This window comes from Micromys minutus (assembly GCF_963924665.1).
Source record: "Micromys minutus genome assembly, chromosome: 9".
NCBI classification, from domain to species: Eukaryota; Metazoa; Chordata; class Mammalia; order Rodentia; family Muridae; genus Micromys; species Micromys minutus.
In genome coordinates this window covers 9,355,837-9,374,695 of record NC_137978.1, presented here as the reverse complement: position 1 = coordinate 9,374,695, position 18,859 = coordinate 9,355,837, and the positions used below count along the sequence as shown (strand labels likewise).

The 18,859-nt window shown below is 38.9% G+C and overlaps 1 protein-coding gene across 1 annotated transcript in view; it reads right to left on the bottom strand.

Annotated features, from left to right (window-relative positions):
• Positions 1-18,342, bottom strand: part of LOC308424198 (cytochrome P450 2J6) — a 30,190-nt gene extending 11,848 nt beyond the window's left edge. Inside the window, exons 1-7 of the mRNA XM_080921105.1 lie at positions 18,052-18,342; positions 13,382-13,544; positions 10,792-10,941; positions 10,248-10,408; positions 6,466-6,642; positions 4,253-4,391; positions 36-223 (exon numbers count right to left, since the gene is read on the bottom strand). Of these exons, the coding sequence (XP_080777231.1) occupies positions 36-223; positions 4,253-4,391; positions 6,466-6,642; positions 10,248-10,408; positions 10,792-10,941; positions 13,382-13,544; positions 18,052-18,261 (1,188 nt within the window). The 5' untranslated portion in view covers positions 18,262-18,342. The remainder of the gene's footprint in view (positions 1-35; positions 224-4,252; positions 4,392-6,465; positions 6,643-10,247; positions 10,409-10,791; positions 10,942-13,381; positions 13,545-18,051) is intronic.
• Between the last annotated feature and the right edge of the window lie 517 nt (positions 18,343-18,859).

Sequence of the window (18,859 nt, the reverse complement as noted above, 5' to 3'; positions counted from 1 at the left end):
GACTGAGCTATTTAAAGCTGGCAGTGAGTAGTTACCTTTGGCAGGTGAAATCCATTCAAATTGGCATCCATTGTTACTTCCCTGGGAACATTCAAGGGGATGATGTTGCCCATCCTTTGCACCTCATGGATGACAGCGTTGGTGTAGGGCATGGAGTCTCGGTCAGCCAGGCTTGCTGCCCTCTTCTGGCCAATCACTCTGTCAATCTCTACCTGTACTTTTTCTAAAAGTAAACGGGAGAGTCTATTAAAATTTTAATTTAATGCTTTCTTCTAACAATATACAAGTTGTCTCTAAGATCTTATCAGTCTTTATTTAGTTTAAGTGTTGTGGCTGTAAAGAATTATTTCCTTAACCTTCAAAAGGTTGATTTAAAAAAAAAAAGAAGAGAAAACTCTGTAACTCTTTTTGGGTCTACAACATAATTATACCTTTTCATATATCTGGAACTGAGTAGATGCCATCAGCATTGCTAATATCAGAGCAGTCTCTGGTGTGGTATCAATACTTTCACTACAATAAGTGGGTTATAAACGACTCAAATTTATGTTTCATAGTCCTAGAGTTGGGGAATTCTAAAGCAGGGTACCAAGAAAGTTCTCATCTGATAGCAACAACTTTTGTCTAATAGATATCTCTTCCTGTCATAGAAAAAAAATAAGTATCTCTTGTAATTTTTTAAAAAAAATAATACTTTCCACAATATTATATCTGTATTAGTGGAGGGTGTGGAATGATAATGGAAGTCAAAAAGACATCTGATTGTAGCTCTTTCTCTTCTACCATGAGGGTTTTGGAAACTATACTTAGGGCAGATGACTAATTAGTAAGATTCTTTACTTCTTGACTTTTCACCCTTGTTCCTCTAGCATTTATTTTAAAATCATTAATTCCCTTCATAGGACTTACCACCTTCTAACACCACACCACTGGTGATTAGGTTACAACAAGTGAATTAATAGAAATCAGCATTCAGACCGCAAGACAAGAGTAGAGTCCATTTTCTTAAGATAATCTTGGATAACACTGCTAAAGAAATTCTTTACAGTTCAGATTCCACAGCTGATGAATGAGAATCATTATGACTTATCAAAAGTGTGATTTGAAATTTCTTTGACTAATTGGAATCATACTAGCAAATGATAATGCTCATTAGCTGTCTCCTACAATGATAATATAGTTTGAACAGTTATCCATCGAAAAACTCTAACTCCTGGAATCCTTGGTTAGTCAATAACAATGTGACTAAGTTCTGGCAAGTAAAACACAAATAGACAGCAGGTTTCGATGGCACATCCCTTTGATCCCAACATTAGGGAGGCAGATCTCTGAGTTCAAGCAGTGCTTGGCTTATAGAGTGAGTTCCAGGACAGTCTGGGCTGCACAGAGAAAGCCCGTGTTGAAAAGCCAAAAGCAAAAATTGTAAACAAACATGATTTTTGATCTTTGGAACATGGTCTGATATATCAGGGTATCTAATCTCCTCTTTTCCCTCCTTGGGAAAGCAGTGCTCAGAGACACCTCCTTAAAGAGAGCAGAGCTGAGCTCAACTTTAGTTTCAACTCAGTAACAATTTAAAAGGAATTTGTAACAAAAAGCCTATTACAAAACCAGTTTAGAGACTTCACCTGACATAGAAATAAATGTCTACCAATTACACAACTGTCTATATAAAATTAATTAGTAGTAAAATATAATTGACATAAAACTTGTTACAATGACAATCTTTCATTTATGTTCTATATATGTAGCCATATAACCTTGAACTGTGACAGTCCTGACTCAAGCTCTTCAAAGCAATAGAGAGGCTCAGAAGAAAATTATGGAAATGACACCCTTCAGAATAGTCACAAATAATACAAAATACCTTAGTGTGACTCTAACCAAGAAAGTGAAAGATATGTATATCAAGAACTTCGAGTCGCTGAAGAAGGAAATTGAAGACGACCTCAGAAGATGGAAAGAACTGCCATGCTCATGCATTGGCAGGATTAATATAGCAAAAATGGCCATGTTGCTGAAAGCAATCTACAGATTCAATGCAATCCCCATCAAAATTCAAACTCAATTCTTTATAGATTTAGAAAGAGCAATTTGCAAATTCATTTGAATAGCAAAAACCCCATAAAAACTAGGAAAACAACAACTATTCTCAACAACAAAAGGACTACTGGGAGAATCACCATCCCTTACTTCTAGCTGTATTACAGAGCAATCCTGATAAAAAACCGCATGGTATTGGGACAGAGACAGGCAGGTAGATCAACTGAATAGAACTGGAGACCCAGAAATAACCCCACACACCTATAGGCACTTAACCATTGACAAAGGAGCTAAAATCATCCCATGAAAAAAAAAGATAAACTTTTTAATAAATGGTGCTGGTTCAACTGAAGGTCAGCATGTAGAAAAATGCAAATCGACCCATTCTTATCTCTTTGTACAAAGCTCAAGGCCAAGTGGATCATGAACCTCAACATAAAACCAGACACACTGAACCCAACAGAACAGAAAGTGGAGAAGATCCTCAAGCACATCGGCACAGGGGAGAATTTCCTGAATAAGAACATCAATGGCTTATGCTTTAAGATCAAGAATTGAGGAATGGGACCTCATTAAATTGCAAAGCTTCTGTAAAACAAAGGACACTGTCAATAGGACAAAATTACAAGCAACATATTGGGAAAGGATCTTTACTAATCTTACATTTGATAGATGGCTAATATCCAATATATATAAAGAACTCAAGAAGAATTTGACTCCAGAGAATCAAATAACCCTATTAAAAATGGAGTACAGAGCTAAACAAAGAATTCTCAACTGAGGATTATCAAATAGCCATGAAGCACCTAAAGAAATATACATCATCCTTAATCATCAAGGAAATGCAAATCAAAACCACTCTAAGATTCCATTACCTCACACCAGTCATAATGGCTATGATCAAAACTCAGGTGACAGCAGATGATAGAGAGGATGTAGAGAAAGGAACTTTGGTGGTGGGGACTAAAAAGTGGTACAACTACTCATGAAATCAGTTTGGTGGTTCTTCAGAAAATTGGACACAGTGCTTCCTGAGGACCCAGCAATACCACTCCTGGCCATATACTCAAAAGCTGATCCAAGATATAACAAGGAGCCATGCTGTCTTAGTCAGGGATTCTATTCCTGCACAAAAGATCATGACCAAAAAGCAAGATGGGAGGAAATGGTTTTATTCAGCTTATACTGTTCACATTGCTGTCCATCAACCACCCCCCCCCCCAAAAAAAAAAACATTAGGACATGATGTGGTTTGCAATCCATAGGAAAAACAAGAATATCAACCAACCAGACAGTCCAGACTTCCCAGAGACTAAACAACCAACCAAAGAATACCCATGGCTCCAGCCACAAATGTAGCAGAGGATGTCATTATCTGGCATCAATGGGAGGAAAAGTTCTTGGTCCTGTGAAGGCTAAATTCCCCAGTGTAGGGGAATGCCAGGGCAGGAATCCAGGAGTTTGTGGGTGAGTGAGTGTGGGAGCACCTTCATAGAAGCAGGGAGAGGGAGATGAGATAGAGATGTTCTGAAGGGGAAAGGAGATAACATATGCAATATAAATAAATGTAATATCCAATTAAAAAATGATTGACATTAAAAAAATTGACATGACAGATGCCAATCATAGAGAAAGAAACATTGTGCTAATCAAAACCATGGAGGAGTATCCAGTTGTCTGCAGAGGTAACAGAATGACAGTTATTCTCAAGTCATGAAATCATGAAAGAATTTGAAATGACTTGTAAAAGTAATACTTTAGACAGTTCTTTTAGAATGTGGACAATTGTGACAGAATATGGCTGGTTGAGTGACGATCTGATATCATGGCTTAGAGGCAGTAATAAGGACCAGGTGAAGAGATGACATAGAGTGTAGGAAAGGCACCATAGTGGGTTGGTGAATCTGAAGCAGAAAAGGCAGAAAGGCTTTATCCTAGTGTATGGAATAAAGACTTTGGACAGAGTTCAGGGAAAAATGAGAAGAACCTAGTATAAAAAGAAGGAGATGAGTAGATGTGGGCACTTGTCAGCACCCTTGGGACCCATCTCAGTCCTGACAGAACATGCAGAAGGCATGCCCATTCCCGAGGGTACACTGCCTCACAGCTATGTCACTTCCTTCAGCTTCTCCATATCTTCTAGCCCTCTGTAAGTCATAGCCTCCAGATGAGAACTTGGCTTTGTCAGGTTCAGTCAGCACATGCTCACCTTGCACTTCCGGGTTGAGGGCCATGTAGAGCAGAGCCCAGCGCAGTGTAGTGGATGTTGTCTCTGTACCAGCAAAGAAGAGGTCCAGGGTGCTGCAGATGAGGTTTTCCTCATTGAAACTTGTAGTCTTCTCTGGGTACTAGAAAAGACAGGGTTTAGTCAAAAAAAAAAATTGCGATTACTTAAATACACAGATTCTGACACTGGGCATCAAATTTGAATGCTATTATTTGAGGTGATGTTACCTTTGACATCCTCAGGACACAGTGATATCATGAGAATTAACATGCTCCAAATACAAGGGGATTGACACATAGAGTCTTCTTCACCCTTGCTAATGAGTTCAGAAAGATTCATTTGAAAATATTACCTTGACCTCATTAGAAAGTGCTTTTTTTGCTCCAACTGATGTAGGCTAACCAAAAGCTTCTAGTACTTGGATGAATGAACATCAAGACAACTATATTCTTTGTGACTATACTTGTAGAAATTCAATGAGGGCAGGGTAAACCCACTCACACATATTTGGCTTCCAGTATCAGCAAAGTCACCAAGTCACTATATGATTTAAGACATTCACCTCATATTTATCTGTTTCAGTTTATAAAATGAGGATAACAATACCATTTACTATGTCAGATCAACTGTATGAGATGCAACAGACACATATCAAAAACTATACATGTGTTTTTGCTGATTTGAGATGACTGAGATGAATTCTCTGTGCTTATTGGTTCTTTGATCTCTTCATTAATATTTCATACCTAACATCTTGGTGATTCCATCAAACTTCTATCTTCCTTGAGAAGCATCATTGTTTACATCGCATATAGTTTTGATGGTCTTACACTTGTACTACATATAGTAAATAATTTGCCTCTTCTTCTGGGGGCAAAATGTTGCTTCTATTGAAACTGTGTCAGGAAGATTAAATATGGTAGAATAAGGAAGGAAATTCACTATTATGCCCTGGGTAGAAAAGGAATTTATAATCCAAAGAATCAAAGCTCATAGCACATTCAGTGATGTGTATTTGATGGAAGTCTATTTTGGTCAGAGCATTAAAAATAGTGTTCTAGTTTGAATCTAAAATGATCTCTACAGACTGAAGTTTTGAATACTTTGTTCCTAGCTGCTGGGACTGTTTTAAGACAGTATGGAACATTGGCAGGTGGTGTCAATCTGGAGGAAATGAGTCTGTAGAAATGGGATTCCTGTGGTTGTGTCAAAAGTCCAGGGTCCTGGCTGGTTTCTGATTCTTGGTCTGCCATGATATAAACAGCTTCCACCACATCCTCTCCCTATATATTTTCCTTCATATTGGACCCCTTGAAAATGTCAACCAAAAATAGACCTTCAAACTCTTAAATTGTTTCTGCAAGTTATTGGCACAAGATGCAAAAGTACAAATAAACCCAACTGGCTGCATTCTCTTTGGTTGTGTCTGATTAGATAATATTTATAATCATACAATCATGAGAAGGTAGATGCCTCACCTATACATTAAAACTAAACTTCAGAACTTAGCACTATTTTGCCTGTGTGCTGTAATATGACTGAGATGTGTTAGTAATTGGCTTTATATTGATTCATCTAAAAACAAAGCTCTGAAGTTTGATTACTAATTTCTCTTTGTATATATTTCTCTTGTGTATGGGTCAAAGGCAAAAATGATCAAGAAAGGGAAGTTTCTGCATTTACAGTCAGGCCACTGTATTTCTAACACCCCTGAGTTAATATTACTAATTTCACTTATATGTCTTATATGAAGCATTGATCTACAAAGATATATCTTTTTTTATATCTTCATTTTTGAAACTTTCACATGTTACCTGATGAGCTAAAATACACTTTGTAGATTTGATTAACTGGAGAGAGGACAATTACCCGAAAATAACCTTAGAGAAGGGACAGTCAAAAGCAAGTAGATCAAAGAAAAAGAGATACTATAGTTTGGGAACTAAGGACAGAGGAAGAAACTAAAATAAGGTATCTGGATTCTCTAGGTCCTTGGAGAAGCAGCATCATAGAGCTCCCATTATCTTTCAATGAATCTGCTGTGGTCAGTAGGAATTAAAGTCATAGGAATTGAAGGAGAATAAATCAGTGCCAAGTTAAACCCTAAGTGTGTGGTAGCTTGATGAAATAGTGATTGCAAACTATTAAATGAATACACTGTTTCTAAGAAAAAGACACAGAACAATCTCCCTCACCTTTGCCATTTCCTTGAGGAAAGCATCAATGAAGTCTCTTGGCTCATCAGGATTCCAGTCTTTCCGGTGATCATCAATCACAGAAGAGACAAACAACTTCAGTTTTTCCCAGTTTCTGAAAACTGTTTGATGTGATCCGGGGATATATTTCATTATCCATGGAAAAATGTTGTACAGCTGATGAGGAAAAAAATATATATATAGTCATGGAGACAACCTGGTGCCATTTACTGTGAAATTGTCGGGCCAGCTTTTGTTTTTCCTCTCCTCTACCTAAAAAATATCTCAACTTAGACATGCAAAATATATCGAGACTCTGAGCACTTCTTAACCCCACCTGCCTGTTACGTGCTATAAAACCTCTGTCTCTGGACATTGGGACAGCATAACTTCTGTCTCTAGATTATCAGGACAGCACTCAAAACTTGGATTTATTATACTACCAATGCCATTATAATTTATTTTGCATACAGTTTCCAGAAAGAATATTCATCATTTTGATCACATGCTGGACTCTGTTACTTTCTATATTCAAGGACTGTCCCCAGACTCAGAATTGAACAAAGTATTTGGCATCTGTACATCCTCCAAAATTGGAAACCGCCAAATCTTGATCATTTCTTTCAATAATCCAACCACAACAGCCTCAAGAGTGCACTGAGGGCCCTGGCCAATACTATTTATTGTGCCTTAAGTGCCCCTGATTTTTTTTTAATCATGCCCCTCAATTCATAAAGGCATTGGTCAAGCCTACTTGCAGATAGTTTACCTGATTATCTTTAAAGTGACAAGCATCATCTTACCCCTCTAGGCCTCTGACTTGACTTATTTCTTATACGGGAAATTACCAATAACAAGTATTGTTCAGGTCACTATATATCTGGGATCAGTACTGTGCTTATGTCCCCATATCATAAGACTGCAATCTTTACTCAAGTAAAGTAAATGGTTAATGGGTTTCAACAAAATTTGTAGTAAACAAATAGCATTGCACAATATAAATCAACAAGAATTAAAATAAGACATGCTTGGGAGTGATTTCTACCTCTCTGGCCTCCAGCAGTAATAAGCTGTAGCTGGTATAACAGTGCTAATGATGTTACTATTATTACACAGTAGTACTGATAATATGTAATGTGCTAACGGGGTCTTCCTGTATCTGAGCAGTGAATGATCCGAGACACACAAAGCATTTCCACGGAGGTTTGGTGGACTACTACCTAAATCTGCATTCCCAACTCTGTATCAGTTTGAAGACATCACATTGCTTCATTTTCTGTGTAGAAGGGCAGTGTGAAAATTAACGGACTTTCGAAGCGATCTATCAAACTGACTCATGTAATTCTCTTTCCAAGGACATTTATTATCATTCGCTGCCACCACCTTGTTCCCTTCTAAGATATTTCACCTCAATTTACAACTAGAAGTTGACTGGACACTCATTCTCTGATCTACACTGACTTCATAGCCTCTGCTCACTAGGAGGAGAAAAACATGGAGCTGATGGACTTGGAACTACCATGAGTAAGAGTTACAACAAGACAGTAGGTGCAGCTGAGCTTGTTCTTTAGGTCTCATTTCATACGTGTACATCATGCGAACAATTTCCTTAATTTTCAGTGATAGCACCCCTGAATTTGAAGAAAAAGTGCTCGTGGGAATACCGTAAGTGAGAATCATTAACCCACTCTTGGCTGCATCATTGAGAATTTGATGTATAAAAACAGAAGTTCTTAAAAAGAAGATGAACTTTTAAAGGGCCAGTATCTGTGCTTTAGATTCATGCTCTCCGAAACCACGTGTGAGCCCTGTAGGGTAAGTGAAAACATCTGCAGCTGTTACCTCCACACACGTCAGAACAGATGTGGAAGAGAGTCGTAATGTGTGATAGAGAAACACAAGTGCATAATGCTATCTAAACATCACAGAAGGACTCTTGTAAAAGTGATAAGTGACTTTGAGGAGACAAACAAACAGATGAATTCAATAAATGACCCAGAATGGGGAGTCAACAAGAGAAAGGAGCAGGTCAGCAATACGAATGAGAAAACCAGCAATGTGTGTCAGAAGATCAGCAACCTAGAGGACACGTGCAGCAAGGGAAGTGAGGTTTAGATAAAACCTGTGGCAGATGTGCAGCTTATTCCTAAACAACTGGAGCAGGGGTGGTCCCAAAGGCTGTTGCCTGTCCATGGGATATGTTCTTGTAGCTGTACTGCCTTGTCTGGTCTCAGTGGGAGAGGGAGTGCTTAGCCTTGCAGAGTCTTAATGTACCAGAATGTAGAAATCCAATGGTCCCTCACTCACTCAGAGGAGAAGGGGAAGGCGGAGGGGAGGATTATGGGAGGTGAGTATTGAGCAGGATGTAAAGTGAATAAGTAAAAATATTCTTAAAGTAATAACTGAATATGTCAAAATTCACACTGGAACTCATTGCAACAAGCTAAACTATGCAGAAAAATGTCAGGAATGGAACACAATGTTGAGGACACGCTCCATTCAAATATCCACTAAGTAAAATAGTGAGCATGACCACAATGTTTAAGAGAACAGAGTCACCGATATATTGACACCTAAAGCAATGTTTGTGTCATCTCTAAGAAACACATCATAGTGGTAAAGATACCCTCAAATAAAAAGATAAAAAAGAAAACCAGTCTATAAAGCCAACAGAAACAGAGCAGCTGACATAGTTATTCTGATATCTGAGCAAACAGATTTTAAATCCAAACTAGTCAAAAGAGATGAAAAAATAACATTACATAAAGGGAAGAACAGTTAATAAATCATAACTATTGTAAATAAAAGTGAACACACACACACACACACACACACACAGGTTTTTTTAAGTCCTTGTACACACACGATGGAAGAACCTACTCTTAAAGTTGTCTGACTTGTGTGCACCCATACAAGTAACAATTGTATATGTGTTTGCACACTAAATAAAAGACCATGAAAGTGTTTTTTAAAACACACGAACATATACACAAACATCCTCAAATGTTTGCATACCAAGAGAGGAGACTAGCAAAGGAAAACTAGACTGAAAAAGTCTAGCACAAGGCTAATTTCATCTTAAAACTGTTCTCCATGTTTATTGGTATTGGTGGTTGACCCGTGAGCTATGGAGAGTATTTGAAAAGTTCTAAGGGTTAGAAATAGATAATAAGGCATACCTGAAGTGACATTTGAACCTCAAACGTTTATATTTTCTAGTAAAAGGAAAGTAATAGGATCAAGTGCCGATGGCTATAAAAAGAGTTCGTACTTCTGAATCTTTATTTATCTTATATGTCCAGATGCAAATATAAGGCAAATGTCATGTAGAGCTTGGTATGGAACTGTTATTCATAACACCATAAACCTAGGAACAACCCCTTTACCTAACTATGGAGAAAACAACAACATATTCAGAAAGTGCACTGGTGGTCTCCTGATAACAAAGATCAATGCCCAAAGAGAAATCACAAAACAAGGTGATGAGCTAGAAAGTAAATTCATCTGATGACCTTAGGAAAGGAAGACAGAGTCATCAGTAAATAGAGTTCAAGTAAAAATTGATATTTTCTAAGGGCCCAGAATTTATATATATCCATATATATACACACCAATATAAATATTAAAATTATTCAAATAAATGTTAGAAATGTTTTGCATATATCAAGTTTTTTACTTAGTAACAAAGCCTGAAAGTCAAGAATTGGTTTGGAAATGTATTTGAAACATGCATTAGCTTTACAAGTCCTACCTTTCAAAGATCTGTAAAGAAAAGCGTTTACCTGGCAGATCATTGTTGTCTCCAAATACATGACCTCATCCAGTAACCTCAGCATCTCCTGAAATCTACTGTCATGGTACTCAAAGCGCTCGCCAAAGGTGACAGAGCAAATGATATTAGAAACTGCATTGTTGATACTGAAATGAGGGTTGAAAGGTTTTCCTAGACATGGGGAGAGTGAGAGATGAGTCCTTCAAAACTATTAATCTGTTTCTACTTCCTGTAATAAATTAACTTCACATGACCAAGAAATACACATTTAGACATACACATGTAAGAGGCTCAAGCAGAGCATACTAAATGAGGTGTGACATGCTAGTACTCTGCTAATGCCTGGTAAGTCAGGCTAATTACGAGGCCTTAGGTACAACACTGGGTTTATTGATCCATTTGTGCGCTTAGCTGCCAAACACCTGGGCGGGGATCAAGACCAGATGTTCATTGTTCAATCCTCTGTGCCCGGCCTAGTGAAGGGCAAGGATGATTTCTTAGACATTTAGTGAGAATCTGTTCAAAGATGCCCAGCCGGCTGACCTGATACTCACCTTCCTGCTCTCTCATGGCTTCCACTAGGTGGCAGGCCTCCTCTTGTATGCGCTCCTCTAAACTCTTCTTTCCCAAGCCAAAATTCCTCAGTGTCATAAGGGCAAACCTTCTTTGCTCCTTCCATATTTGGCCACTGGAGAAGATCAATCCTGAAAGAAAGAGATTCAGCACTGTGATATTATATAATTTTGTCGAAAAGTATCTCATGAATTATTTGTTGAACACATTTGCAATAGAAAGAAGGAGGGGCAGTGAGGGGCTGGATACCTGTCTAGACAGATCATTAGAAAGCAAGACTCATGAGGGTTAACATGTACTGGAGATCTGCAACATCACACACAGATATTTCTTAAATATTATTCAATCTCTTTCTCTTAGAAACTCTGCTTTCTTATTACCACTCAGCAACAGGTCCACTCTAATTGCTGCAAAAGAAAAAGAGGAATACATATAAATTACACGTTTCAAGGGAAAACAGCTGTTTGGCAACCTGGTGTTCAAATTCACCTCTCTTGGTTCCAGCGTAGACAGAAAGTGTACACAGTTCTGTTACATTAAATAACAGGAAAGAAATAAAAAACAAGACACATAAATTAAAGAGATAAGAAAGATATTATAAGGGTGTCCTGATTAAAAAAAACAACACAAAACAAAAACAAGCTTTGAAAGATAAAAAAGCCTACTGAATAGGGTCAGAAGCACACATATGTCACCTAGAAAAAACAGGAGATAAACATTCCAGTGTGTTCAGCATCCACCACCTAGTTCACGGAGCATGCAGTGCCACGCTGAGGACTATTTGTAACTTTCAGAAAAATCATGAACATTTTAAACACAAGCAATGTTCTCTCCTTTCCCTATACATCAATAACAGGGCCCCTCAGGATGAAGAAATACTTCAGCAATCAGAGACTTCCTTCCTGAAAACCTTTCCAAGTGGCACCTGCTATTCAACTGTTTAAGATTTTCTTTCTAATCCTTTGCTGCGAATTTCCCACAGATTTTACTGCCTTGTTTTCTTCTACCAGCTCTTGAAATATTGGAGTTGTTCACGAATAGCCCACATCCCTTTTTGCTGCATAATCGATTTTAGGAAATCTCACCATTCCTAGCATTTAAAGGTCCTCTTCTGACAATCACATAAGGTGTACATTCCAGAGCCTTGCACACCACTACTTGATTTTGGCAGTTACAAGCATTTAGACTCAGCACATCTGTGACAGAAATTATTATATATCTCTGAAATTCCCAACAGAGGTAGCACCTTATCATCCCTTGTTGCTCCCGTCTGCATCTCCGTTCCCACAGGATCCACTCATCTGGCAGTCCCCTGAGATCCTTGACCTCTAGCCATCTATGTATATCATCGGAACATGTGGTTTCTCTCTTGAATAATTTTGGGTCATGTGTCTGTAGTGTTCCCACCATCAGGGAATAGTCAACTTTCACTTCTCAACTCATTTTTTTTTTTCAAATCCTGTCTTTTCTGACCTACCGTGATAATTTCATGCAGTCTGCCATTTTCTGACTGAAAGCCTAAGTGATCTCCAGAGTGTGCAGTGTGTGATCTCCTCTACTCAACACCACTGTTTGCTGTTTACATGAAAAATAATATCTGGGTTCTTCCTAGCCAAATTTATGGGTCTGTGTTTACTTAACTCTATCATTTAGATACTATGCTTGCCACACTTGACATCTTCCCAGTTTCTCCCAGCCCTAGTCGTTCTTGTTACTTCAGGTATATTCTGTCTCTGTTAACTGTTTTTTTTTTCATGTTATTAAATGAGTGTCCTTACTTATAGAAGTTTTACCTGAATCCAGGTAGATATTACAAACTACTAATGACTGACAGCTTCCTCGACATTGTAGTCATAGATGATTTTATTAGTTAATTACATCAGAGTTTTTCATTTAATGGAGTGCATGTTATATACAGATGCCGATTTTCAACTCTCTTATTCACTATTAATCACTTATGTCCAGCCCTGTGCTTTCAGAGCAGATAACATAGTCAGTGATACACTGTTAGTGGTTAATTGTCTCGGGGAATAATTATAAAATGTTTAAAACTTTGGTAAATACACTTGAAGTTCTGCTTCCAATTTCGGAACATGTAATTTGACTTAGTTATAACACTGAATACTTATACCATTTTAATCTAATACTCTCTGGAAGGATAGAGGTTCCTGTGCGGCATGGCTTTAATAATTAAGTCTAAGAAGCTTTAAACAAGATGAACAGCATCAGGAGGAAGATGACTCACATTCACGTTTCCAGGCCAGAGGGCTGGTATGGAGCAGGGGAAATAAGAGAGCAGTCTGTCGGTCTGTGACAACATGTGTGATTACTTCTTACCAACACATTTAGAGTTAGGTTTTGCAAGATGCTTGGTTTCTTTCAATGTATATTAGGGATGATACTGTTGAGTCCTCCAATGGATGCTTTCATTAAAGAAATGCAACCTCATCTTCCTATAAAGATGGCAATTCAAGACGGGTTGGTTTATGGGATTATTGAAACAGGCACCTATAATGCATCATATACATTATAACACACTTCATGTTGCTCAATAAGCTGATATAAACTTACCGTTTTTATTGGAGATACGTTCTTGCATAACGCTGAGAGGACGATTCATAATGTACTGTTCCATGTGAGTAAAGGTCTCTTTGATTAAGGGCAGTCCGGTTATGACAACTGAAGATATGTCACCAAGATTCAGGCTAAAAATCTTCCCATATTTCTCCACGAACTGAAAAATACATCAGTAGTATAGTTAAGCATGAGTGTGTCTGGGTATTCCGGATGTCAGTCATGTATGGAGCTAATTCTTGTTGAGAGGTATCCATGAGTGACGTGTATGAGTGGATGCACCTTGGTTTCTGGGAGAAGATGTTTTCCCTTCCACTACATTAAACACACACACACACACACACACACACACACACACACACACACGTGCACACATACACACATACACACACATATCAGGAATAGAATTTAATTTACATAAATCCATTAATATAACTTATGAATTGTTTGTGTACCTACTTTGTGTCCCTAGAAGAAAGCATCAGGACATAATTTTTTTAAAAAAAATCAAACATCTTTAAATTTAAGCATCCAGACGTCTAATGAAAGGAGACCATGTTCCATATTTGACCTTACAGAGGTTGAAGAAAGTCTCCATAAACTTTATGGTGGTGCACCTTAAATGGATTTTCTGGTAGACTAAACCGATTGTTTAATCAGAAGATAATACCCCCTACTCAGCATGTGCTAAACATGGTATGGACATGTATGATCACTGGGATGTATCTAAGGGAGCTAACACTAAGGCAATCCTGTGTATTGCTGAGTATCATATGTGCTTTGCTTGCAGAACTCTAGTAAGCCTGAGCATGACAAATATTGCAGAAAGATTTTTGCCCTTTTACCCCCTTTCTTCCTCATTGCTAAAAGTAAGTGTGATGCTAGCTCCCAAGGTTCATTTTTTACTTGGCCACTGACTCATTCCTGAAACAAAATACCAAGGTCCAGCGATCAAAAATATTTGGATAATATGTCCAATTAGGTTTTACCAACTCACCCTAGTTCAGATTCCCCTCTTTACCCCATACGTCTCCTTCTACAAAAACACCTGGCCTTTCTTACTGTCTGGCTACTTGCTGTTGCTGCTGCTATTTTATGATGACCTCCTCCCACACACAACATACAAACACCCCTCTGTGTGAACAAATCCCCTTGTGCTGAGAACTATCTAGGTCTATTAGGTCCAAACTCCAAGGGAGGTACCCTCACTCACATTGGTATGATGGAAATGCTTCTTGTTATCCCCTCCCCCACCCCCACCAATACACCAAACTCCAACTAATTTCAGGATTATCATTTTCTCATAAATCTTTCATTCATATATAAATAGCCAGTATGACCCAAATGAGCATCAATTTATCCCTAGACTAACTTATGAGGCTATAAGTGTAAGGCATAAAGGTCTCTAATGTGAAATATCCTGTCATCCAGTGAGGTGGAGAATAAAGGACATCAGTCCAGAGAAAGACAGAGGTGAGTGTGTACAAGTGAGCTACAGCAACCATGGAGTTTTTATTTAATTATAATATCTAATATTGTTTATGAATAGGAAATGTGCCTTTCTGGATATGAAGAGTAAGAAATAGGATGGAGGTTAGGGGAGGGGATATCTCTGAAGATCTAGAGTAAAGTAAGCATGAGGGTCTATGGTTCATCAAAGGGATGCTTGTGACATATATGCTCTACTCCAATCTCAGATCGCCATATGGATGAGTAAGATACCGTCCCCACCCCCACTTTTTTCAAAGGCTTCTGTGGGGAAGAATGCAACTGACACTGTGAAAAGAACTTTGTTAACTTTCTGGCTCCTAGCCACCTACTGCATCTCAGAGAAGTAAATGAGCTCTGTGTTCAAAGGCTCAGGAATAAAAGGGACAAGAACCCACCAGCCCCAGACAACCACGCCCACTGAGTGCATGGTCAGTACGCTTTGTTTTACTTCATTTTTTTATAACTGTTCTACCATAGACAGAAATTTCTTTGTTTTTCTGAAGAGAAAAATGAATTAATTGTAAATGAAGCAATGCAGCCAAGAAAAGAGCTTTTGCTCAGTGGGAACATTCCACCAGTTGATACATAACGTTTATAGGAAAAAATGGCTTTGGGGTGTCCATAAGACTTGGAGTTTACTCACCCACATCCTCATGCCTGGTACCTACTCTCTAACACAAGCAACAATGAATTGAAATAAGAGATATAAAATTTAACAAAAGAAATAAGAGACGCCAAGTAAATCTCTACGTTGACAGTCAGAAAACCAAGTGAGGCTGAAGAAAGAGAAAATAGAAGCTAAGGATTAGTGAGAAAAATGATCCATGAATACAAATGACTCAGCCCTACTGAAGTTCTTACTGAGCAACAGAAAAGGAGCCCCATGGAGGAAAAAAGAAAGCAGCCACAGTTCTTCCTTCCATCATTGGTAGATGGGAAGGTCTGTTAATCTGAATTCTTATAGTTCTGTGTAGTAATATGTGTGTACATGGGTGTGTACAGGCCTGTGTCTGTGTGTCTGTGTGTATCTGTGTGTGTGTGTATCTCTGTGTATCTGTGTGTATATTTGTGTGTGTGTTTATCTGTGTGTGTGTTTGTGTGTGTGCCTGTGTGTATCTGTGTATTTGTGTGTGTATGTGTGTTTATCTGTGTGTGTATCTCTGTGTATCTGTGTCTGTATGTATCTGTGTGTGTGACTGACCAAAATAAATTTGTGAAGAAAAGGTTTAATCTTAGAAGTGATATTCCATCATCAAGTGAAGGAATGACATCATCTCCATGTAATTAGCAAGTAAGAGCAAATGCCCACACATCAATATAATGGAGACAATTTCTGAACTGAGGTTTTCTTTTTCCTATGTAATGCATAGGTTTTGTCAAGTTGACAAAAAACTAAGCAATGCAGGATTTATTTCTTTTATGTTGAAAATAATTTTTATTCAATAACCATAAAATAAATCTATGTAAATAAGGAACAAATATTAGTACAGTGGTTATTAGACTTTATAGACCAGTGTCCCTTGAAATTTCAGACTATGTATATGATCTTAACCATAATGCTGTGCATGTGTATTCATTTATGCACAATTGTGTGTACTCTCTTGAGGCCATGAATTCCTCTTCAGAGTAACAGTATCAGTGGTCATCTTCTGAGATATGCTGATAGTATAGAAAAATATGTAGTTCACAGCCTAGAATGACACGTGCTATAGTCCTGTTAGAAACTGAAAAGGAGATGAAGAAATCCTAGTCAAGTTTTAAATGGTGAGGATGTGAACAAAACATATATAGTATACAGGTCAAAATGCTCATATTGTGGGCCAGGTGGTAGAGATACCCACACTGGAGAATGAGTGTGTGTAGGAGTACAGGAGAAAGGCCTCATTAGAGCACAGCAGCCAAAAGTCAGGGCCTGGTGGTAGGGAATTCTGGTCCTTTCGTTTCAAGTAGTTCACAGTCCTGTGCAGCGTGCAAGTGACAGCAGGTCAATGAATTATTAGATGAAGGAAAGCTAGAAATTGCCTGGGAAGACCAGGAGCAGGGACAGACTTCTGGATGAAATATCAGCCAAGACAAATTCATTGTGAATCAAAGCTATTCCAGATTCTGTAGGCCAAGAGCTTTCACCACCCAAAGTCACAAATGGACTGACTCCCTTGGATTCCCTGAAGACATTTGAATGGCTTTGTGATGGAGAGGTTCCACAATGGTGCGCAGGCATTGAATTAAGAGACATCTGACCTCTTTGTATCTCAATTCTGCTTCTTACTATATGTTTGATTTAGCAGAAAATATGAAAACACACCCATAAGACTGAATAGGGATAAAAGGCAACTAGTCAACTCGAAAAGTGTCCAAGAAACACAGAGGGAAGAAAAAAGTAAGAAAAAAACAGGTTAAAGAAAATAAGAAAAAAAATATGGGTGTATACCCTTAAACAGCAACAGATAATCAGAGGCAGTCAGACTTCACTCGTACTGGAAAGTGACAGGGATAATCAAACATGGCTAGAGTATCACTAAGCAGAGAAAATAACTACAGATAAAGAGAAATATTAAGTGAGAAGATGGCCGTACACCAAAAAGATCTTTCAGACGCTCATGTGTTCTGTGTGCACCTAACAGTCTTTCTGATACAATGCGGCGGAGGGGGCGGGTGGTGGTTCAGAACTGAGGGGAAAACGGGCAGACTCCAGTACCTTTCCCTGGAATTGATAAAGTTAGATAAACAGCACGGACTCAAAGGACAGACAAGAATCAATAAGAGAACTGATATTTGTAGAAAACTCCAACCAAGAGAAAAACACACTTTGATTTCTCCACAGGGACTTTAACAAACAAAGCTGAGGTACCACCTCTCCACCCATTTCTAAAATTTAAAGGGTTTATTTATCCAGATTTACTATCATTCCTTTCATACACTATGGTTTAAAGGCTTAAAGACACATTTAGGGAGTTCTCTGTACAGAATTACAATGAAAGGGTAAGAAATCTCCAACGATTTGAAAATTAAACATGTATTTCTTAAGGGAGGACACAGGTTTTGAGTTCTGGATAGCAGGTTGCCATCAGCAGCCACAAAACCTGGTCTCTGTTCTAGTCTCAGTAAATCCCCTGTTTCTGTAGCTCTGGATCACGTCAGGACAGACAAAGTCAGGCACCCTCGCCACTTCCTACCGGCTGGATTGAGAGGTGGGGCTGCCCAAAGTCCAACTGGAATATGTTGCCCACGAATGGCAGACCCCGAGGCCCCGGGGGATAATTCTTGGGGCGCCGGTTTTTGAAGTAGTCGGCCAGGAGTAGGAAGGTGACTAAGGCCACCAGCAGAGTCCTGGGATGGAGCGCTGCCCAGATCGTGGCTGCCAGAGAGCCCTCAGCGGCGAGCATGGCTAGGAGTGGAGCTGGTTCTTCAGAGGAATGAAGGTCTGAGCAGCACAAGTACCAGGTGCTAACAACAAGGGCACCCTACTAAACCGGTCCCCTCATAGGCCCCTCCCTATCCCTTCCTGTTTACTCCCCTCTGCCACTCCTTGTTTCCGCTGTAGCTGGGATCTCCCAGGCTCTCCTGTGACTGGCGGGTGTTGCTGAGCAAGAGCGCCCCAGATCCTTACACGGAGCTCTTCGCTCCGCCCCTCAGAGCTTTTTACCCCTTCCTTCCCAAACTTCCCTCCCAGGACCTGCTGGGCTTCTAAGCTAAGTCCCTGGCACTGGTTTCCCAGACGAACACGCAGGAAATATGATTTTTAAAAGCACCAATAGGTATATTAAGGTGGAACTAGAAAATCCCGAGGGACCCCCACACCTAGAAAAATAATTACTGGCAAGTGAGAGAGGCTTAGTCTTCCCCACAAAGGAGCCTCCTGTTTTTCAATACTAAGTGGCCAGCCCTGAAACCATATAAGCAATAAAACAGACTCAGTTTGTTGTATTTATTATTCATGTGTGTATGTATATATAATCAATTAAAGAGGCCGTCAATTTGAGA